The 24666-nt window shown below is 40.9% G+C and overlaps 1 protein-coding gene across 10 annotated transcripts in view; it reads right to left on the bottom strand.

Moving 5' to 3' along the window:
* Positions 1-24666, bottom strand: part of ehbp1l1a (EH domain binding protein 1-like 1a) — a 62293-nt gene that overhangs the window by 10886 nt on the left and 26741 nt on the right. For 2 of the 10 annotated variants that reach the window (XM_049569577.1, XM_049569578.1), the window contains exons 12-23: positions 21686-21889; positions 21379-21438; positions 21180-21285; positions 14768-15214; positions 10610-14578; positions 10456-10521; positions 10031-10249; positions 4401-7762; positions 4253-4307; positions 3816-4019; positions 2968-3543; positions 208-2505 (exon numbers count right to left, since the gene is read on the bottom strand). In XM_049569577.1, coding sequence (XP_049425534.1) covers positions 208-2505; positions 2968-3543; positions 3816-4019; positions 4253-4307; positions 4401-7762; positions 10031-10249; positions 10456-10521; positions 10610-14578; positions 14768-15214; positions 21180-21285; positions 21379-21438; positions 21686-21889 — 11566 coding nt within the window. The other 8 variants (XM_049569581.1, XM_049569582.1, XM_049569579.1 and 5 more) reach the window with 7 other exon arrangements.

Here is a 24666-nt window from a genome sequence, read left to right as displayed (position 1 = left end):
AAATTCCAAATTTTCTCTAATAACACATTTGTCTTGAACAACGTAACACTTGTTACTGATGATTTTGTAAATCATGCTGCAAATGAAACCACAATCATAGACCATGTTAGATAATTAGAATATACAAGGTTATGAGAATTTCTATTGTTTAGAGTTAGTCAGTTATGAGTGCACCCCCACACCTTAATGCGTACTGACTAATCTTACCTTTCTTCCTCTAAACAACCAACATCTACAGACACAAAGCCAAAGTCCAACTCTTCGTCTCTCGTGTCCTTCCTTGAGTTTATTCCCATTGATTCACTGTCTTTGTCATCCTCTACATGCAGCCAGTCATCCTGAGGCAATGCAACAGTGGAAGCAAGGGAACTGTCAACCTCTGCTGTCAGGGCTTTTTCAATGTCAGCTTGCTCAAGCACTGCCTCTGTAGCATTCTCTGAGTCATCTGTGAAAACAGGTTTTTCTGGAAAGGTCCAGCCTTCACTGATTTCCTCCAGCGCCTTCTCAGTATCTTCTACAGAGTCTACCTGAGGAAATTCTTCTTCCACCATTGCTTCTAGCACTTCCCGTTCCAACTCTGATGCAACATCATCTTTTCCTTGGATTGTGACGAAACCTCCTTCTGAGATAACAGTTGGATCCAGAAATGTTGAGCCTTCTTTTGTTTCGTTGCCAATGGCAGATGTATCCTCTTGATTTCTCTGAGAAAATTCCATTTCTAGAGGGAATAAATTGTCCACAAGTGGTGTGCTATCTGAATAAGTCTCACTGAGACGTTTCTTGGCCCGTGGTAATGGAACAGGCAAGCCTGAATGTTCATTTTGTTGGAGTAATTCATGACCAGTGATCATTGGTACTGTGTCTGGTAGGCTGGAAGGGGTTGAGCCAGAAATTGTAATGTCATCTGGGAACGAACCACTGAGACGTTTCTTTACCCTTGGTTTTGGTACAGGCAAGCTTGAAGCTCCTGGTGCCTTTTCTGAAATATGTTGATCCTCTACTTGAACATTGCTCTCAATAGTCAATTTGCTTTTCCTCAACTTCACAGCAGCCACTTCTGTAGATGTACAAGGTTGATCACCCAGAGGTAGATGGGGGGAGCTTTTAGTGTGTTGCAGCTTTGCCAGTTCTTCAGTTGTTGTAGAATTAGATGAAGGAGCACCTTGCCTTGCTATCTGTGGCTCTTGTTCATGAGAAGCCTTGGACGTATTCTCCACAGCTGTAACATCTTCTGGGAAGGAGCCACAGAAACGTTTCCTCACACGAGGCTTTGGGATACGAAGAGTTGTTTGTTTGTCCTGCTCTACCTCTACTATCTCTGATGCATCCTTTGGTTTCTCAGAAGATGTGATGTCGATTATATCCACAGACATGTCACCAGCTACATTTGACTGCTTTACTTCTTCCATAACAGTGTTGTCAATCTGGGATGGTTTTATAGATTCATTACCACTGTCAGCTTTTCCAGATTTTCTTGAGGGCAATTGCTTGACACGCTTTGGAAGACGTATCTTCTTGATGATTGAGAGAGAAGCAGTTTGTTCAATGTGAAATTTCGCTGGTGTAATGCTCTCAAATTCTTTTGTTTCCAAGGGAGGTATTATGTGAGAGGAGTCCTGTACAGATGTATAAATGTCCTTCTTGTGCCATTCCAGAGTACAAGAGGTTTGTTCTGTGTCCTTTGAGCAGACCAGATCTGTGTCTGCCTGGAGAGAGGCACTCCTAACAAAATCGGTTTCTTGAGAGTGTTGTTTGATTGTTTGGTCTTTTTTTCCTACATGTTCTGAAGGAATCATTTCATCAACCGTTTGGCTGAGTTTGTCAATGCTCTGAAAAGGTTCAACAGCAACTGAGACATCAGACTTTCTCTCACAAGGTAGAGGAGGAACAGGATCAGTTGTTTTCCAATCAGAACTGTCTTTAAAATCTTGGTCATTATTTTTTGGAACAACTGTCTCTCTGACACTGTCTTTTCTCAGAGGCTTGCAAGGGGCACTTTTCTGTGAAGTTTCTGGTGGCAAACTACCATCTCTTCTTTTTACACGAGGAGGCGGGACAACATCCATGGATATTTGCACAGATTCAGCTTCTCCTTTTTCTTTATAGTCACCTGTGTATGGTGTTACTTGAGCACCAACACTATGAATGGGGATGATCTGACCAGTAGCATCTTTCTTTAAAGACTGAACTGAAACAACTTCAGGAGAGAGCTTGACTGACAAACCATCAGAGTTTTGTTTGCGGTCTGGTGTTAAACTATCCTTTCTTCTGAGTGGTCGTAATGGAACAGTGTCTTTCTCTTGAGGTTCTGGAACCTTTCTCCTGGGCTTTCTGCCTCGCTGAGGGACAGCAATGTCAGCTTGGGGTCCAACTGGACCAATGTCCTTAACATCTGAGGGTTTGTCCATGAGTATCTCTTTATGTACACTGGCATTTGTCGGTGACTCATTTGATGTAGACTGCAGGGAAGTGGCAGAAATGTCTTCTGTGTTTGTTTGTTGGGGGCTTAAGGAAAAGAGAGGACAAGCTTCAGAATTTGCTGTTTTTTACTTTATTATCTAGTTGTTCCATGCACCTTATTTCCAACAAATTAATCTGCTCAACCAAAAAGACAGCAACCAAATCTTATGACACATTGTAAAACAAAACTGACCTTCATTTCCAATATTCTGCTTTACTTATGTACATGCATTCTCATTAAAATAACACTGCAGCACATATAGGACATGAAGACAAAGCTTTCCTAACACCTATGTACATAGCCACAAAAAAAAGCCAACATTACTCTTCCACATCACATTGCCAATCTTTACAGCCATTATATATGGTTGACCATCACACTTTCCTGAGTAGTAGGTGCTCGTAAGCAGAACAAGAGACAATGTTATCACCAAAAAATGCAGAACATGTACACTATCACACCGTGCAGCCAAACAGTTTACTGGGTCACTGTGCCCCAGCACTCACCCTTTATCCAGCTGTGAAGAAGTTGACACAGTTCTAACCTCATCCTGTTCTGTCTCTCTTGCTAACAAACTTTCAATGCACACTGCTGTTTGACCAGAGTCCTGCTCTGTGAGCAATTTCTCCTTTGTATGCTGTTGATCAAGAGAGGCTTCTTGTTCCTCAACTTGCTCACCATCTTCCGCTGATATTTCAGTGATATCTGCCTCTGTCAGTGGTGGCCATTTCTTCATGTTTGCACAAACCAAATATCCATCATCACTGTCGGTAGTTGGCGATGGAGATGCTGATCGATCACCTACCAAGTCCCTCATGTAGGGCTCAGCACTTGTTGGATATTCAGTATTGTGTTTGTGAATGTCTTCAAACTCGCCCTCTATCCTCTGTGTGGGAGTAGTGTTGTCTGCGACGTGTGTTGAAAAGTCATCTGAAGAGGTCAGTGTCTTGTCATTCAGATCCATAGAGGAGACAGCCTTGGGTTGGTGCTCCACTTCAGCTAAAGTAGAGCTAGACGGCCCCAAAATGGATGCTACTGTTTCATAACTGTGAGACATGGATACTGGAGTGAGTGAATGAAACCTGGAACCATGCAAAAACAATGGTTTCAATGAACATGGAGCTAATTATAGAAACCAGTGAGTATTGGAGAAAGTCAAACAAATTCCCATGCAAATGCAGTCCAGTTTTTACTTTACCCAAAACTTTGAAATGTCAAAATCTGCATTCGAAAATAGAATGAGCTTAATGTATAATTAAATGGATCATGAAATATCTCCAATGAATTACCAATAATCAATACACACCATGTTGCATGCTTCACACTATATGTTTCAGACCAGTCTTACACTTACCCTTTGTGGATAACACCCACAATAGCCTTTACTAATCCTGACGCCTCTTCCTCTTTTGCTGACAAAGAGGATTTTGCCTTTTTTTCTGTAATTGTTCCCTCTGCTTCCAATACTTCCCAACCCAAGACCGCTGGCTCTGATGTGTCCAGTGCTTTCTTCCCTGTTTGCGTTTCCTCTGCTTCTATCCTCTCTATGTGTGATTTGCTGAGGACCCAAATATAAAGCAGTTTAAGACGTGATCCACAGAAGTCAGGCAGCAACATAATCAAAAAATGTAATGAAATATAGCCTTCACACAGATGTTGAAATTTACCATGCACTGCATTGTCAAGTTACAAAAGCTATTGTTTATTGGTCCAAACTGTCCATGCTAGGCAAGCACTAAACTGACCGCTTTCACAGCAAACAATGCGAGAGCACTAGGCTCTTCAACTTACCCATTATCTACACAAACGTCTATGTTTTGCTTTGCACCGTCTTTGAATTTCTCCTCTGTCATAAAAGCAAACATAGTAAAATACACGAACAGAAACAAGACAAAGAAAGGTGAATGTGACCTCGATCTTTACACTTTGTATGTCTCACCATATGTAAGTGCTGTGCTGGGGAGGATAAGAGATGTGGGGGGAACATCAGGAATTCTTGGGTCTTTATGATATGACTCAGTTGACTGTGCAAGAGGCATTTCTTGTGATATATGCTTCTCTACAGAACAAGGAACTGGAATAGTCATTGCTTCTTTCTCTGCTGGTTCCAACTGTGAAATGCTGGGGAGCCCAGGGATTCGAGTCAAATGTGGACATGATGGAGCCATTGCAACCACGTACTTCATTTCATCTTGTTCATGTTTATCTTTGCCTGGCAATTTTGCACTGAAAAAAATCTTCTCGTTCTGCAGCTTCTCAAACAGGGACGTGCTGTGTGTTGTTATACTTTGTATATCTGTACATTCAGAGCTAAGCATCCTTGCTGATGGAAAACCTGGGGTACATGAAACACATGGAGCAGATGTGTATAAGCTGACCATGTTTGGTGGTCTGTTGGCAACTTGAGCAGAAGGAAAACCATGTACTCTGGCCTCTTTTGGACAAGATGTTACTGAAGTCACCATGCCTTTCATGCTGTTGCTACATAGATGGTCCTGTCCAGCAAGCGATAAAATCATTTCTGCCCTCTTCTCCTGAGACTTTATCAAAATTGGTTTTGTTTCATTTAGCCACCCTGTGCTTGGGATTGTAGCCATTGATGCAAATCCTTTGAGATTTGAAGCACTGGAGCAGCAGGGTACGAAACTTATCATATCAGGTTCAATCTTGGATTTGGTTTGAGGTGCAGAGGGGAACCCAGGGATCCTGGATGCCTCTGGGCAAGATGGTGCTAAAGCCAACATCACCTTTGCAGTTTCTTCATCTTGATTTGGACTGTGTATCACAGAAACTTTCTCCTTTGATGGCCTATCATACAAAGTGTGTGGATCAAGAAGCCATCGGAATTCTGATGTCCCTTCAAATGAGGCAAATCCAGGGAGTTTGGACACTTTGGGGCAAACAGGTACAAGATTCAGCATATTGTATCGGGGAACAGAAGGGAAGCCTGGAATCTTTGATGCTCCTGGACAAGAAGGCACCAAGGCAAGCATGCTGTGTGGTTCATCTATGTTGATTGGTGAGCTGTTGATCCTAAACTGAAAGCTCTTTTGTGGTCTGTGCATCAGTGAACCCAGTTCAGCACCCCATCCTTGCTCCTTGTGCCCTTCAACTGATGGAAATCCAGGTATGATAGAAATTAGGGGGCACAAAGGAAGGAGGCTGATCACATTTTGACCATAATACACTATTTTGGGATTCGGAATAGATGGGAAACCAGGAATAATTGACACTTTAGGACAAGATGGTACACAGGACACCATATTCTTCATTATCTTTTTGTTGTCATTTGGTGTGTCAAATATGACTGCCTTCTTTGGTAGCCTCTTCAGCAATGACCCCTTTTCTGTTACCCATCCTATACTCATATCCCCATCAACTGATGAGAATCCAGGAATTTGGGAACCTTGGGAACACAGTGTAAACAGGCTGATCATATTTGGTGCACAATACAAAGTTTGAGAATTTGGATGAGAAGGGAATCCTGGCATCCGTGCCTCTTTTGGACAAGATGGCACTTGAGAAACCATTGCTTTCATTGCTCTCATATCTTCTTCACATATGTCAATCAATGATCCCTGCTTTTCTCTTAATCGTGATTCAAATAGTGGTTCCTTGTTCACTGTCCACTCTTTTGAAGTATGTAATGATGGAATTCCTGGTATTTGTGACACTTTTGAGCATGACCATGAAAAACAGACCATATTTGCCATGTCAACATCAGTCATTCTAGGTTTTGGTACAGAGGGAAACCCAGCAATAAGTGATTCTCTTGGGCAGCTTTGTGCAAGAGACACAACTCCTTTCATGTCTTTGTCAATTTTATTATCCTCCAGTAGTAATACAGACTCCTTTTTATTTTGCTTCTCCCATAATAGTTGATGAATAGTGTTCCAGTCTTTGCTGTCAGCTTTCTGTATTGAAGGAAAACCAGCTATACTTGAGGTGGCTGGGCAAGATGGAAGGAGATTGACCCCACTATATGTATTATAGATTACTGTAAGATCCAGAGCAGATGGGAATCCAGGGGTAGCTTCTTTTGGACAAGTTGGGGCTAAAGCTGACATTGCCTTTATGTCATCATTGTGAGGTCTCTCTTCAATCATGACTGCGTTGATTTTTGGCGATGTTACCCCTACTGGCTTGTAATCTGTAGCCCAGCTTTTGCTCAAATGTTCAGTCAATGATGGGATACCTTCAATGCAAGAGGTTTTGGGGCAAGAGTTTAAAAGGCTCATCATATTTGATTCGTGATGTGCTACAGTAGGTTGTGTAATTGAGGAGATGCCTCGTAGGCAAGAATGTTTTGGGCAAGTTCGTTCCACAGCTCCCATTGGTTCTATTTCAACCTTCTCGTCTGGTGACTCTGTGATTAAAAGTTCAGTTTTCATTGTCTTCTCTAAAAGTGGTTCCTGTTGAGATACCCATGATCTGTTATTGGCTTCACTGACTGATAGTGAACCAGGTATGTTGGCTACATTTGGACAAGCAGGATAAACATCCCCCATATTTGGTCCATAAAAAACTAAACTGTATTGTGGTGCAGATGGAAACCCTGGATTTCTGGCCTCTCTTGGGCAAGAAGGTACCAGTAAAAACATTTTCTTCTTGTTCTTTTTATCAGCCTTTGAAGCATTCCGTGGTAATTTTACCTTCATTTTTAACTGTTTCTCCCAGATTGGCTTTTGATCTCTCAGCCAGTGTTTTTCCTTTACAGGTAATTTGGATGACATGCCAGCAATGTTTGTCACACTGGGACAAGCTTCTGAAAAAGTGTACTGTTTGTACTCAACTTCAGGCTTCACATAATATGGCACACATTGTGCTTGAGGATGGGAGGACTTTTTATCTGCTATTTCAATAGCCTTTGATGGCTTTTCCCAAGTGGACTTGCTGTCCAGCAGACATTCGTTTGTTTGTTTAGCAGTAGCAATGAATTCAAATTTTGGGCCTGTCGGCAATAGATCTGCCATCCCAGCTTCGGTATCTGTCTTCATTTCATCACCAGTGTCTAACGTCATGGAAGGGAGGCTGACCATTTCTTTTATCATTTCCATTTCTCCCTCTGATGCGTTTCTAGTTACCTCTGTAGTTGCCTTCGGTAGCTCTTCCCATTGTATGGTCTTGTCTGTAGGAAACTTTATTGTAGTGGCTTTTGGTAGTTCCTCCCACAGTATGGTCTTGTTTGTAGGAGGCTTTTCTAACAGCTGCTCAGCATTATTTATTTGGGTTTGGGATGAGTGTTCTGCTGCTCCAGCAACAATTGGGCATGATGGCTGTAGTGAAACCATGTTTTCATTTCTAAAGAAAAGGTAAATACAAAGTAAAAGTCAAAGTTTACTGCTGGAAGATGCCAAACTAAAATAATAATGTATAAGAGCCTTCCCATAAGAAACATTGTAGGCTTGGGCGGTATCAAGGTATTACCGTATAAAGGGGTATTTAAAAGTCCTGAAGGTATGATTTTCAATATCTTAAAAATAGAAGTGCTTGTCTGTCTATTTAACTGACATAACGATGCTGTAGAGGCTATGTAGTACAAAGCACGCACCACCAGGGGTCAGTCTCTATCTGTGGAACAGGCAGCTGAGCTGAGATACATGGCAACTGCAAGTGGTGGGGATAAAATTACAAGACTAGTTTGACAGCACTGCCACATATAATTTTTTATCTTGAAATGAGTTCTTACAACCACAAAAGCAGTTTTTTAGCCATATGTCAACACATAATCTCTGTTCAGCCTAATGAAGTGTCTGTATCTGCTGTGGCAACAGTTGTCATTGGGTCTTCTGCAGAGTGCTTATTTCCTATCTATTCATTATTCTATGGGCCATAGTATTAAAATCCAGCAAGATTTGTCGAAGTCGGCTACTTTCATATTAGAAATAGTTTAAACAATTAAACGTTCGCCCCCTTGCTAGTCGGCACCAGAATTATTAGCCGGTTAAACCAATTAGTGTTTTATTTACGTACAAGGCCGCTTAACTGTCATGCAGCCGCCTGCAACTAGTGGGTGCAACAGAGCCATCAGATAGCAGTCCCCCTCCCTGCGGTAATGCGTGAATAAACTGGAGTTTTTAAACAGCGCAGTGGGAAATTAGAGAGATGTCCTCTCGCAAAACCAGCGCAGTTATGCAGTACTTTGATCTAGAAATTGAAAACAATGTAGGCTGTGTCAGAAAATAAACTGGCATATAATCACTCGAATGGAGCTATGCGTAACCACATTCAACTCAAGCATTTGGATGTTAACCTACACTGAACGACAGCTGCTGCTGCTAGCAGTGCTAGCCACACACAGCCCACATTGACGTTGTTCACCCAGAGATGCTGTGATCCCGCCCAGTCTTTGAAGATAATGCAGTTCATCACAACAATGACCTCGCAAGATATGCTTCCACTTTGTTGCAATACGTTGAGCCTGAATGCTCATGTTCATAGACATACCGTACGGCGCAAAGTGTCTCGTACTTCAGCGGCATTAAAATCCGACATGACAATATTTTTGGGGACAATGTTTCAATACTTAACAATAAACTGTGCTATATTTTGACTGTTTCCTGAGTGTTTTCCTCTTTTTAACCTAGTCAACTAGTCTTGATGAAAATTTTCGTTTAGTGGATAGGGAAATTAGTCGCCAGGAACATCCCTAATTAGAAACACAGCATAGTTGGTTGGACAATGTCATACATGCTACAATGACTTCAGTAGCTCAGCTTTTATGCTATATACCCCAGTAAAATGTCAGGAAGATATGAGGTTATGTTAAAAGAGGTAACGCCCAAGCCTAATAACACTGTAATTATACATATTTTTATCACAATACAATGCAAGCCTGGTACGGTGTACCTCAATCAATTAGTTAGAAGTAAATAGTGTTTCAAAGTATATCTCAATCAATTTACATATGATAGCAACACTGGAAATAAAACTGTATATCACTTTTCCTCATTCTTAAGATAGGTGTTTTACTCTCATGCATGCAGTTTCAACAAATGCCATTCACTCCAAACATCCTGTTTTAAAACAACCCACCACTAGAGCTAGAAAGCTGCACTGCAAACAAAACATCATGCCACAGCATTTGCTTAGGTTAATGTGACAACTACAGTTATAATAGCCAGAGCAGTAAAGCCAGCATTATTACTAAATTAAAAAAAAAATTCAAATTGTTCAACAGAAGCATTCTTCACAGTATACCCCTCAAACACTCTGTTGTACAACATTTAAAGAAAGAGCAAAGTACCTCAAAGTCATTGAACTGTCTTTCCATGGAAATATCTGCAGCTTTTATTTATGTATGTATGTATGTATGTATGTTATTTATTCATTTTTTTATTTATGAACTTACAAACTGATATGCACATGTACTCTGCTGCTCTTTCGCTGCCATTTTGTGTCTCTATGGCAAACCATTTTGCTCACTATTGCTACAATTCCACTATTATCGAGAAGAAATGAAGCCATCCTCACGAGGACATAATAAATTAAAACCATGCAACACACATCACTACACCCAGATCAAACTGACAAGAGCAGATGCCATGTATCAGCCTCTCTCATACTTACCCACTCTCAGAGAATCTAACGCACTCTTGATCCACAGTGTCATAACTTGTCGTATTGATGTTCATTGACAACACTGACAAAGTTTTATTTGACTCTTCTAAGGGCATGAAACCATGACCCTCCACAGTCACTACAGCAGTTTGGGCCTCTTTGCCAACAGTTTCTCCCTTTTCATACATTGATAACTGTGTTTCTTGAGTATCCTTTTGACCCCAGGGGCTGAAACAATGGCAAGTGACAAGAAAAAAATGTATAAATTTCGGTGAACCAGAGAATAACTAAAAGCTATACAAAGTATGACACACACATAACAAATGTAAATTTTGCCCTAAATGAGTCAGTCAGATGGTGCTGAGATAAAGCAAATGCATTACTGTGGAAATACATCACATCATTACATCACTGTGCAAACCAAGGCAACCCACCTCCTACTAACACTCAATAACAGTGGCATGTCAGGAACAGAGTGCCACATTCTGCAATGCAAGTTTCTGAAAACAGAACCCAAAAGCATGTTTCAAAAACTAACCAGCTGACATCACAGAGAGAATTTCTACTCCAGCTCTACAACTCACTCACCCTTTCTCTAGAGCAGCTATTTCTTCAGCCTCAATCGGTATCCAAAAGCCCTGTTCATCTTTATGTCTCTCCGAAGCCGAGCATACATCAGATTTTATTTCCTTTGTGTCAAAATCTAATCTTGTTGGACTGGCCTCATCCCATGACATCTCAATCCCATTAATTCTAGAGGATGGCTGGTCAACTTGGATTTTAGAATTTGGTGATGGCAAGTCTTTGACAATGGCCTCAAAGGGACAGGTTGATGACTTAATTGTCATTTTTTGTTGTACATCCTCTGGTACATCTTGGCTAGGGAATATAAGATGCATGGATCTCTCTGTCGCAGAAATTTTACAAGGAGAATATTCTTCCAATGGCAGCTGTTGCCTTGCAACGTTCTCTCTTTCTTTTTCAATTCTTTTTTTTCTTGGCCACCCGTGTTCTGAATGGTGCACATGTGTTGATGGTACTCCAAGAACAGAAGCTTTCTTTGGGCAAGATGGCACAATATTTACCATATTCGGAAGCCGCTCTACATCAGCTGGGGGCACTGCTGTGAAGCCTGAACTAAGAGCAATGTTTGGACAAGAATGTTCAAGGAAAACAATTGTCTTCATTATATCTTTGTGAAGGGAACAATACTTTGTGTAAAATGGACAGCAGTCTTGTGTCTTTATTATCGCCACTGGCCAGCCAGCTACTTCAGAATCAGAAATAACTGACACTCTTGAGGGGAAGCCAATGATACTTGACTGTCTTGGGCAACATGGCACCAACTGTACCATGTCTGGATTTTTTTCCACCATGGCATCAACAGCTTGGGGACGTGGAGCAGAAGGAAATCCAGGGTTCAGGGCTTGTCGTGGACATGATGGAAGCATACTCAGCATTATTTCTTTATCCCTACATGACATTTTCTTATCTGTAAAATCTTGGTGAACAACTCTATACCTTCTATCAAATGGAATTTTCCAAACTACATCCCTGTCCACATGCCAGCCTTCATATTCCTTTGCACTATTCTTTGCAGGTAGACCTGGAATTTTACTGTGTTTTGGGAAAGTGGATAAGGATTTAAACATGCTGAGAGCCTCTTTGATTTCAGCTTTCACAAGTCTCTCTCCAGCCTTAGAGGGAATTCCAGGAATATATGAATGTTTTGGACAGGGTGGCAACATTGATACCATAATTCTAACCACGGCCCATTCTCTGAAATACATCTTATGGTCATGTATAACTGGCAGTCTTCCTGCGTTAGCTAATGGCCTTTCCCATACTGGCGATTGGTCCACACTCCACTCTGTTTCATCAGACTCACTGTGGAATAAAGAGGGTATTCCACATACTCTGAAATGTCTTGGACAATTAGGCAAAAGGTTGATCATACTTGGTATGTCTGCCAACATCTGACATGGTAGTGATGGAAAGCCCGGTAAACAGGCTGTCCGTGGGCAGGAGGGCAGTATTGATACCATATTTAGGATCATATCACTTTCAAAATAGAATATATTAACATCATGTAAATGTAACATATCTGCAGACTTCTCCCTAGGAAGTAGCAGTGACTCACTTTTCATTAGCCACTCCATTTGTTCTGTGGTGTGTCTAAGTGGCATTCCAGGAACTCTAGATTCCTTTGCACAAGTGGGCAATAAATTAACCATAGTATGGCCATATGCCAATGTCAGTGTCAGAGAAGAAGGAAACCCAGGTACACTGGCATTCTTGGGGCAAGAGGGTAATATTGCACTCATACTTTCAGCAGTGTTCTTATCAAAACAAAAAAATGCATTTAGAATCTGCACTTTCTTTTTGATAAGTGGACACTCCCACTGTAAACTTTTAGAAGCAAACCATTCCTTGCAACTGGACAAACGAAGATTTTGTCCAGTCTTTGAAGGCCAACCAAGGACTCCACTATGCATGGGGAATGAAGGCATTACATTAATCATACTGGGTTCGTGTCGTGGAGCAGAGGGTAAGCCATGAACTCTGGCTCTTTTTGGGCAACTTATCAACATATCTACCATATATTTAGGGATAAATGCATGTATGGGTATCCAGTGAAAAATGCAGGCTTGTGTTTTCTTCTCTGGTTTCTTGTTAATTAATTGCCTCAAAGCATGCCAATCTCTGCTTTCTGAACTGTTTTGATCTCGAGATGGCATACCAGGAGTTCTGGTCTGTTTAGGGCATACAGGTGCAAGACTGACAATACTCGGTAACAGCCTCTGTGGTGCTCTGGGCATACCAACAAGGCAAGTTCTCATGGGGCATGAGGGCAACATTGCCACTGAGCTGAAAATTCCTCTTTTGTCTACATCCTGAGTGGCACCTGGGGACATATCTAGAATAAAGACTTCAGCTTTACTCAAGGGCTTCTCCATCAATACATGTCTGATTATATCCACACAGTCACCTTGAGCACTAACTGTCTCCTTAGAGGGTAATCCAATGACTCTAGTTTTTTTTGGGCAAGACGGCAAAATATCTGCCATGTTAGGATCTTGGCTTGGTGCAAACAGAACACCAGGCAAACTGGGTTCTTTTCTTGGCACAGAGGGAAAACCAGGGATGGTTTCCTTCCTGGGACAAGATGGTAACATGTCTACCATATGTTTTATATGTTCTTTATCCTCATGTGACTTTTCCTGAACCAGAACAGGATTACCTCTGAATGGTCTATCTAAACTTAATTCCCTCAAAATATGCCAGTTGTCATTATATACCATAACTCTTTCTCTACCTGGCATGCCTGCAATTATTGTCTGTTGAGGGCATGTAGGTAGAAGACTGGTCATACTTGGAACATATGAATCCTTTTGCAGTGGTGCAGAAGGAAACCCTGGAACACTGGCATTTCTACAACACGTTGGCAACATGGCCACCATCACTTTAATCATATTAGTATCACTGAGAGTTTGTTCCTGAATGCAAGACGTGTGTGTTACAAATGCTTCTTTTATCTGCAACGGTTTCTTCCATAGAGCACATCCGTCCCAAACGCTCTTTTCAAATCCAGTCACTGATTCAGCAGAAGCTAACCCTGGAATCCTGCTAATTCTGGGACATGAAGTGAAAAGACAAGTCACATTTGGCTCACGTTTCAAAGCTGAAGGGAATCCAGGAATACTAGCAGAGCTGGAGCAGGATGGTGTTAAGTCCACCATTTTTGCAATTCCTGCACTACCCTCATAAAGGGAACTAACAGGGTCTGAATACAGGAGTAATGGAAATCTGTCGCTGGATAACTTCTGAAAGAATAAACTTCTCTCATTAGACCATGCTAAAACTTGTGACTGACGTAAAGATGGCATGCCAGGAATCTTGGAACATTGTGGGCAGACTGATTGTAACTTAATCATACTTGGCATCCCCACTGTTCGTTTAAGTTGAACTTGAGGCTGTGCAGAAGACGTTGAATGAGAAAAAGTACTCCCTGTTGGACACAACAGACCAAGTTCCACCTTAGATATGTACGTACACTTTTCTTCTATACTGACTTCAGAGCTTGGTAAAACAAGTTCCTTTTTAACTAACCTATCTCTTTCACTCAATGGTCTCTTATCCATAGACCCAGCCACATTGTCAGTTCTCCCTTTCTTCATACATTGTTCTGGGTCCAAACCATGTACAACAAAGCTTTTTGTGGGAAACAAAGCAAAATCCACCTTAAGGTCTTCTCTTTGTTTTGATAAATTATCTGTTGTGGTCTGCTGCGCTGAGAAAAACCCCAAATCGGAGTCCAATCTTGAAGTGACTTGGTTTGAGGCAGTCATGTTGCATAAAGTTTTCTCGTCCATAACAGGTATTGGAACTGCAGGGCTTATTTTTTGAGTGTCTCTTTGCGGCTTCTTCCACTGTGAGTTTTTCGCAATGGACTGTTCTCCAGACTGAGTTTCAGGTGTTTTGTTGATCACCATTGGAGCAAAAGCAGAATTGGTGTCTTTGAGATAAGATGACACTGAGGCAGCCATGCTCTCATTTCTGAAGGAGTAAAGTATACCAAAGATTCACGTCAAAACAAACGACTCAAGTGTTGTAGAAAGTTGTTCAAAAATGCCTAAATGAAATTTACTTATCTTTAAATATCATGATTTACTTTTATACTGCGAATGTTAACATTGAACCTAGACCATAGAATGGGGATTTTACTGAGCGCCATGCTACACTTACCCTGAATCCATAGCTACTGCTTCTTTTTTATGAGCCACTCCTATCCTTCGTAGCGGTTTTGTGTCAGTGGTTGTAGCAGTCTGAGGTAAGTGCAACAAAGGTTCCTGAAGTGATCTAGTAGGTTGGGGGTTGGAAGGAGAAAGGGGTAGATGCTGAGCAGACTCTGGTTGGGCTATTGGATTCCCTAACTGAATGGACATCTTGGACAAGTGACTTCTTGGGTTAACCAAAGGCTCCTTGACTGAAGCAGATGTGGAATCTTGAAAATCAGGGTTTTGCTTAGATGCAGAGGTAAAGGGAGGAAATGTTGGCTGGATGTTAGGGAACGTCCTTCCTGGCCTTGATTCTGTTTGATCCATCTGTGTTTTTGGCATCTCAAAATATTTTAGCCCTGGGGCTACGGGGTTTCTTTGGCTAGGGGGCAGAAGTGAGGCCATGCTCTCAGGTCTGAGGGACAAACAAATTAAGATCAGAGTTATGATGTAAGGAAAGTCTTCACCGCAGTAATGCAGTCCACATCCAGGTCCTACTCAGAGAATTCCACTTAACAGCACACAAGCAAATGAGCAATATTACATGGAACTACAAACACTATAGATGTCAAAAATGTACAACAGGAGATTCAAACCAGACTCACAAACCAAACAGGCGTTTTGTGATAAATCACAAAAGGAATAACCAGGTCTTGCCAAGCAGCAGAAGCCTTTGTAAAAATAATACATTGAAACAACACTGCCAGATCACTTTCTACATCAACATGACTCTGACTAAGTTGCTTTGTGTTTAAATTTCAACAGAAATCCTGTGTGCTAGGCAATTTCACACACAGCTGAAAAAGCAGCACAATAACACATTTTGCATTGCTGAAACAAAGGGCATCAGGGTCTTGCTTTACCAAATTTCACTGTGAAAAATAAAGGAATAATTTTGGGATTTTTGCAAACCTGTTATTTCCGCCTTTGTGTGCAACAGAGTTTTCAATTTAATGTAAGAGTTTCCTGTTTAACCTAGAATTATTTCAAACATTCCCACAAGTGCTTTCAAGCCAAGCAAATGGTGAGTTTGTTTCTTTGTAAGATAAGGTATCTAAGCAAAAGCTGCTTATCAAAGCCTAACCAGTTAATGGCAAATGCATGCCAAAACATGCTTTACTACAATAGCTGTCTTAATGACTTTGTGACGCTTGTGTGGATAGGGACTTTTTAAAGCTGCACTAAGTGTTGTAAGACCACTAGAGGAAATAAAGTAGATCTCCAAAACAAGCTCAAGCCTTATGGGCCTACCCAATTTGTAAAGTCCCTAACACACCAAGCTGACAGTCGACCGTTTGTCATCGTCAAGCTGTCGGTGAGCATTTGTCGCCTTAGTTTTTGGAGTGTGTTACGCACCATTGGCACGAGTTGGCTCTTGTTGCCTGTTTTTGGCTAATTCAGCTTGTTCATTCAGTGTCGGTGAAAGAAATCATTTTGAGTGGAAGTTCAGCTCCATGCACACGATGAGAAACAGAAGTGAGAAAAGCAAGAAGATGGCTGAAGTCGAGTAACAGATCAAAACAAACTTCTTATATGAGGTAAGATTATTTTTTAGCCATAAAGCTCTTTAGCAGAAACGATTCTTAATTGTTTGTGTTAATGTTCAATAGCGCATGGTAAACGTAATTTGTTCTTTCAACATTGGGTTGTGTTGTTAATGTACTAACTGGTTAACTAGTGCCTTGAATCCATCCTGTCCATCTTCCAGTTTCCCTTTTTGAATGACAAATAGAGTACCGCTGCCTGCTGCTGTAGGGAGTTATTTCCTCTCACACAGGCACAGAACGTACAGGCGAGTTGGTCGTTGGCCGTGGTTTTGCAATGCACAGGCAGCATCAGGAGATGTAATAGTCAGCCTTCATTACCATTTGTTCTTTGATATCAGTTTGGTGTGTCTGGGCTTTACAGATAACATCCAACAAAAACATAGCAAAATGGGCATTCCTTTGGGGTCAAATCAAAGTCTACCATTTCCAGACTACTTGCTGCTGAAAATAAGATTTGGCTCTTCACCAGCCATGCATTTACTTGGCTCCACCATTTTACAATGGCCAGGTAACATACAGTATAACCAATGAATGAGCTTGTGAACTAAAGGTAGCTGTGCATGCCTATATGCCTACCAACAAACCAAAACTATTATCTGGAAACTGCACAAAGCTTCAGAGTGGGTTTACTAGCAACCTTTTCACAGTATAGTGAGTCAATATTCAGTGATCATATAAAAAAATTGCTTGGTTTTAATTCACATCATTTGCTGTCTGCTCAGGCTCACTATCTTTTATTTGTTGGAGGGAAAAATCAGGTCTGCCAGGGAAATTCCAGGTACAACCCTTCCCTGTAGAAAGTATTCTGTGTCGAATTTTAGTATTGACCAAAGCCCTAGAATATATTTGCCTCCAGTTACTGGGATGAGTTAGGATAAATCAGCTTTAACTTCTTCTTAGCCCAACCTTACTTAGCCTTAGATTCAGAGGTATTCTTTGATGGACAGAGAGCTTAAAGAGCTTGTTGCTGACATCCCAGTAATACTGCAATCCGCAAAAAGAGGAATAAAACATACGGCAGGCTGCCTGTTCCAACACACTAGAAGCACACAAACCACCATTTAATACTATCCATAACGGCTGTCAGTGGAGAGCACAGCAATACAAACCCATGTCTGTTTAAATTAAAAAGTCTGAATAAAAAAATGTATCTGACTGTGACTGTATCTCTCAGCACACTTTATAATCAGTCAGTGTCTTCTTTGACTTTGAATAAAGATATAGACCTATTTTACTCAAGTAAAATAGGTCTATACAGACTACAGTATCATGTGCACTGTGGAAATTACTTGTTGCCATGTATAATTACACAGCAAAACTTGTTAGTAATATATACATGCAGCGCAATTAATGTTTGATTGAAATTTTATATATATATATATATATATATATATATAAAAATCTACTCCTAAATGCTCTAACACTGTTAAACTCATGTAGTAGCAAAGAGCTTTGTATTTCCAGGTTTTTGGACAGGTTCATTGCACATGTCATTAAGTATACACATGGAAATTTATAAATGTTGTGCACACCAGTGGAACCAGCAACCAAATGATTTCACACTACACCCTCAAGTGTTCACAGGGGCTGGTGAAAATATCTCTTGAACATGTACTAGAAAATCACAAATGGAAGCTTTATGTATACTTCCACTTTTATACAGACAGTTTTCACCTGTGCTGTCACTCTGGTGATCTCAACCATAGACTGTATGCAGAAATGGACATGACAAGTCACCGTGAGTGAAGCAGAAACATTTCGATCACCCCCTGGTGGCTGGTTGCAGTACAGGTCAAAAAGCCTGTGTTCTCCATGTTAGTGGATGGCACATCGGCCAAACTAAAAGCTCAAAGTACACATCAAAGAAATTTTTCCCAAAGATGTTTTTTGTCATTTAAAGCCCCTACAAGGAACTTTCATTTTGAGTTGATTTTGGCGACCCTGTGGACAAAAGCAGTAGTGTTTTGCTGGAATGATGCCTACATTTCCCATGAGCTCTAGCACATATTCTAGTAAAGACGCTTATCTGGCTCGCGCATGTGTTTGTTTTGGGGATGAATGAAACAACAAGACGGGAAAACTTTGCCCCCGCTCCTATCAGGGATCCCGGCTCGCCTCTGCCTCGCCCCAGCTCCACCTCTCCGGCGTAAGCGGCACTGCCGCCGGGGTAAACGCAGCAGTCAGCTGGTAAGGCTGAAGGCCTGTTTGGCGAGCACTTCCACGGCTTCTTGGACTGAGTATGGAGCGGTGCCTCGCCTCTTTATTTCTCGGCACTCGCTGGACCCTGTCGACGCCTGGCTGGTACCTGTCGTCGGCCTGGATGAGGTGTCCCAGCCCTGCGGTCCCTGCTCTCCTCATCCCCGCTGGCGCGGGGTGAATCTGCGCAACCTGCGGCCTCTGTGTGTGGCTCCCCGGACAGCTAACGCCGTGGACCCGCCGGCTCCTGCCAGGATTGGGCTGGTAAATGCTGGATCGCTAGCGAACAAAACGTTTATCCTGAAGGATTTCCTGACTTTCCTGACCCGAGGATTGGATTTTCTCTGTGTGACTGAGACGTGGCTGACTGTTGGTGAGTTCAGTGCTTTCACAGAACTTTTACCCAATGATTGCTGCTATTTTAACTCCCCACGGATGTCAGGTCGAGGAGGAGGAATAGCAACTATTTATAAGGGTAACTAAATGTAAGCAGCTAGGTAAGATGAAGTGTGCCGTCTGAGTGCCGTAAATCGCTTCGTCCTGGAAGCGACCTGCGGTGGACCCGGACACAGTTTCCTAAAGGTATGGATATACACTATATAGAAATAGCTTATCTTCACACCGATGGTCTCATTTGCTGTTGTAGGTCACACACAGACATCAGCAGAAACGAGAGACTTTTGCATATCCAGTTAAAAGTTCCTTGTAGCGGCTTTAAGGTAGTTTTTATCACTCTGCTGTACGTTCAAGTATTTGTTTTTTCTGATAAGTTTGGTTTGAATTAGTTATTTAATGCTAGAAAACAGGGAGTTTACAACATGACTGACAACTAAGTGAGCCAATCGGTGGACTTGCTTCAAGTGGCACTGCTCAAGATTGGTCGCACGGGAGTATGGGCGGGAAAATTGGTGTCATGGAGATCGCTACTGTACTGTAGACTCTGACTTCGAATTATGTCCACCACAGCAAGATGGCAGCAGCCATATCCGGGATAATCTATCTTCACCTCTGTACAGTGGGGGTAAGCGGAAACATGTCGTCCATCTTTACATACAGTCTATGATCTTGGCAGTTCAAATAGCCTAAACCCCTGCCTGGACTCTATGAGTTCAAACTAAACGGAGGCCCTTATTATTGGCCCTGAGAGTGCTCAAAAGACCGAGCAGCAGTCTGTCTTTAACTTCTGTCTTTTTCAACCTGGGCCCTATCTTCTTACATTTTTGTGTCTAAGTGACAAATGGAAACAACAGTTTTTGAAATTGGTCCATTTTTGAGTGAGAGCGCTGCAGCTAGTCACAGTGAAACAGGTTGCAATGTAATCCCTGTGGGCAATTGTGCACCACTTAAAGTGTTTGTTTTTGCCACTGACAGGCTCAGATTGGTATTAGTATCTACAAACATTATGGAAGGGATCCCTACTGAGATAGACCTGTTAAAGAGTAAGATCCTTTTTTTAAAAACAGAAACAGTCTTAAAATCACCATTCTCAAACACACCAGACTCCATTTAAATAAACAGTAATTTTAACATCGTAAAACACACTTCATTCAAAGTTGAGAGAAATGAAAAAAAAAAAAAAAAATCATAAAAGCCATTTTAGTTCATCTTTTAACTGTTCCAAGAATCACCAGCTCTGGTTAGGTTAAAATAAACCCTTAATTCACCTAGTAAGGTGCGAAAATACGCTGGCTCTATACATGCTAAAATTACTGTACTGCTACGTAGCTGCAGCACTGTTGCTCAATAAAGGACCAATTTCAAAAGTTGTTCATATTAGTTACTCTGACACAAAAACATGAGAAAATGGGGTCCAGGATGAAAAATAACAAAGTTGAACTTTAACTTTAAACTAAAATATTAAGATGTACACTTTAGAATATTCTCTATATACTCTAGAATTTAGCTGTCACATTTAATTCTTCTCTGGATGTTTCATTTCATATCAAGAATCTTATGCAGTCAGGCTTTTTCCAAAGATTAAATTGGGTCCTCATGTACTTATAAGAACTAATAATCCCTCAGGTGAGCTACTCCGTGTCTCCTGGTTATTCCCAGATGTTGGCTTAAAATAAAGAGAGACAAAATATTTGCTTCTCCCCTTAACTTTGGATACATTTTCCAGATCAGCTGTCTTTTTCAAAAACCTTCACAAGATTCACAGAATCCCTCTTCTTAGGTGATCATTTTGTCTATTGTTGATCTTGTTTCTGTTTTATCAACTCCATTTTGTTGCTCTGGTGTTTGTCACTATTCTGCCTGTTACATCTTTCATGCTTAAATATTTTCATTAAGCACTTTCTTCCTTTTATTTTGAAAAATACTTTGTAAATAAGTAAGAACTTTTGACAAAACAATACCAAATCAAGGTCCTCCTACTTTTTTGAGTCCTTTCAGCCCGATGACCACGATGTTCTTCATCAGTGAATAGAGTTTGCTCATGGCAGCTCCACCAACAGCTGAGGGTATTCTCAGCTGTTATGAGAAAACTGCTCTTTTAATCCATCTGATGCCACAAATTGATGTCATTAACAGTGTTGGAGTACCTGAGGGTGGACTATTCCTTTACAGCCATGCCAACCACACCATTTATTAAGAAACACCAAACCTGATTAAAGGCAGCCTTTTCTATTTACTCACCCTGCTGTTGCCTTAACAACCTCGATTCCAAAATGTGCATCTCTTTTCCGTTCTGAGGCCCTGGACAGCTCTGGCCTCCAGCTGGCTGGCGCTCTGGGATCAGGGCCTGAACAACATATAATTATATAGAGTTAGCCATGTAGTCAACGCATATAGGTGTCACTTATTATTCTGCACTGCATTTTGTGTCCACACTCACTTGTAGGTGTTGTACACTGGTTGTCCTCCTCACTCAGCGTACTCAACTGTCTTTTGAACTCTAAAACAAAAGAAAAGCATAGAAGAGATCACATATAGTAAGTTGAAAGATGATGTTCATATGCCACCACACCAGCACAGCATAAACAGTGACTTTTTACCTGTGTAGAATCAAGTGTTTAGCTGCTTTAATGCAAACAACCAGAAGGGGGAGACATGTGCTTGTATAGTGATGGGATTGAGTCACTCAGTGCTAATTCTAATCAAGTAGGAACAATGTGGATCATTGCTCCTTTCTGATTCTGTACCTGCATCTTGGTCACTGTGTGAGGTTATGGCAGTTTGGGCTATATGAGGCTGAGAGGAAGGAGGCCCAAAGAGCACAGGAGCAAAGGGAGGACTTAAAGAAGACTCTATTGCAGGGGTGACCTGGGGTCTCAAGGAAGGAACAAATCCAGCCCCTCCCTGGGCTTTCTGCTCCATAGACTGACCAGTGGGCAGAGAGAATGAAGCTGACAGGGAGGAAACAGAATAGGGCAGAGGGATGATGGGAAGGAGGAGAAGAAAGAGGGCAGAGTGGAGGGAAAGGAAGGTGGAATATCAGTGACACATAACTAAAGAGTGCTTTCCAAAATCAGTTCAGCAGGCATTTTTTCCAGTGTTAGTTCTTGTAGCAGTCACTAACAGAGAGATGACAGAGAGAGCAGGTAGTGCAGTACTTGGAAAAGGACCAACAGAAGCAGCATAAGAGGAACCAGAGGCAAAAAACACCATATAAGAATGGGATGGACACAGTTTGGGCCCAGGAAGTGAAAAGATTATTTCTGTACACCCTTTTCAAACATGAACCTGCTGAATCATGTTGGCAATTTTACATTTTGTTTTCATGTTTGCATAATTCACTTTTTCTGTAGGAGTCACAATTGAAGTCACAGTAGATCAGACCCAGTAACATTTCTGTAACAACCCCAACGCAGAGGTCTGAATTGAACGCTGTCATATTAATGTGAAGGCTGCCACAGGTTAATTATACAGAGAGGGCAAAAACGAGATTTGTTTAGCCGCTGTAATAACTTAATTATCATTTGAAAGGCTAACATTATAAGTTTTCTTAAGCTCTTGTCAAGACATGGAGTATTTGACATTGCTTTCTTAACTTTTTTTAACTTTAACAATCATACATCCCTGAGGCTCGGCCATCATTCTATCATCTCTTTGGTCGTTATAATTGTGTAATTTTTAAGTTTAGACCTTGAATAATCTGGACTTCAAAAATTACAATTTAATTTAGTTTACATCACGGAAATGAATAAAATGCTGAGATAAAGGCCCAATGTTTATATCTTTTAAAACATTTTTTTTACACCCCTTAAAATCAAGAAGGCCTTTGGCAACCCAATAGTGGGGGTTGGGAACCAGTATGTACAAGTAATGCTTTTGTGTCATTTGGAGATAGAAGTCTGTAACATTAAAGGGTACATTTTTCAACCTGGACCCTATTTCCCATATTTTTGTTTGAACCATCAATTTACGTCCATTGTTTGGTTTTGCCACTGACAGGTTCAGATTGTTATTCTAAGTGTCTGACAACATTATGGAAAGGACCCCTATAGAGACAGACCTTTTTGCTAAAGTGTAAGGTCCTTTTGTTTAATCAAAAACAGACCTAATTCACTTAAGCCAGATCCACCAGATTCCATTTAAATAAACAGAAATTTTATCATTGTAAAACAAACTTCATTCAAAGTCGACAGGAGCAAAATAAAACTCATAAAAGCTGTCTTGGTTTGTCTTTCCACTGAATCAAATATCATCGACTTTGGTTTGACTAAAATAAACCCCTAAATCATCCATTACGATGTGAAAATATGCTGGCTGTATACAAGCTAAAATTACTGTTTCTTTAAAAGAAATCTGGTGGGTACAGTGATAGCGATTTCAGGGCTGTTTCTAGTTAAACAAAAAAGATCTTATCAAGAACGTCTACCTCTGTCAACATCCTTTCAATAATGTTGTCAAACACTCATAATACTAATCTGAGGCTATCAGTGGCAAAAACAAGCACTTTGAGTCAATGTACATTAACAGTGCACAATTGCCCCTTGTGGTTAAATTACAGCCTGTTTTGTTGTTGCCTGCTGCAGTGCTCTTGCTCAGTACTGGACCAATTTCAAAAATTGTTCTTCCCATTAGTCACTTAGACACAAAACATGAGAAAATAGAGCCCAATTTAAAAAAAAGAAAAATACTGAACTTAGCCGTTGTTGTTCCTTGCAGACTTATGCAGACATGACAAAACCATTACAAAAAAGCGACAATGCCCTTCCCGCTTCTTACAGTGTGTCCACAAACACATTCTCATCAGTTACTTAATTTATTAGACAGGGAATTCTGCTGCCTGTTTTATAATATCTGAGAGTGCATTAACATAGAAAGAAAATATGTTGCTGGGGCATTCGTTTGTTCACATGATGTATGTAAAAGCAACTTGTGTTGGTTCCTACTGAAGATATAAATCTTTAAAAACAGATACAATAAATAAATAAATAAATAGTTTCATTTTTAATAATGCTAAATAATTTCCTACAATGGCTGGACACTGTATTTAAAAAAAAATAATAATTGCAATAACGGGAGGAAATTATGCAATTGTTTGGGACTATTTTCAGGTGTTGTAGTGATTGAGTCAGAATAAACTACACTGTGTGTTCATAATAATGAGGGAGCATGTAACCCAGTACAACAGTGTAGCTCACTGATGTGTTTTTAACAGTTACTAGACAACAAAGGAGCTCTGTGGCACAGAGGAAGGGGACATATCAGGCTTTGATAGTCACACACAATACTTAGTAGGTCAATGCATTGTTGTTGTGGCTCTGCACATGAGAGTTGTTGACAAGAAGAAGGGTACAGAACATCACCAGATTTACCCTTTAATTTGTCAAGGAGATTGTTCTCATGTGGGATGTGTATATAAAATGTGTTATTCACACCAACTGCTCAGAGCATGAATATCCAGCAGTGGATTACATACAGCATGTGAGAAAACCTGAATCAGTCTGAGTCTTTAAGTAATGCATGGGCATAGTCCATCTAAACTCATGTGAATGCTTAATCAGTGCGGAGGAATCAAAGCAACATATTAGCAAATGAGACGTTAGCACAGCAGAGGAGGCTCTGGGTTTAGATAAAAACAGAGAACATGAATGAAAGGACACATGAGTGCAGCAGGGAGGCTGAGGCTGAATAACAGGAGGATATCAGGCTTGAGATGGGTTAAAGGTAGAGC

The sequence above is a fragment of the Epinephelus fuscoguttatus genome, linkage group LG23 (genome assembly GCF_011397635.1).
Source record: "Epinephelus fuscoguttatus linkage group LG23, E.fuscoguttatus.final_Chr_v1".
In the NCBI taxonomy this organism is placed as follows: domain Eukaryota; kingdom Metazoa; phylum Chordata; class Actinopteri; order Perciformes; family Serranidae; genus Epinephelus; species Epinephelus fuscoguttatus.
This window is presented reverse-complemented; position numbering and strand designations above follow the sequence as displayed.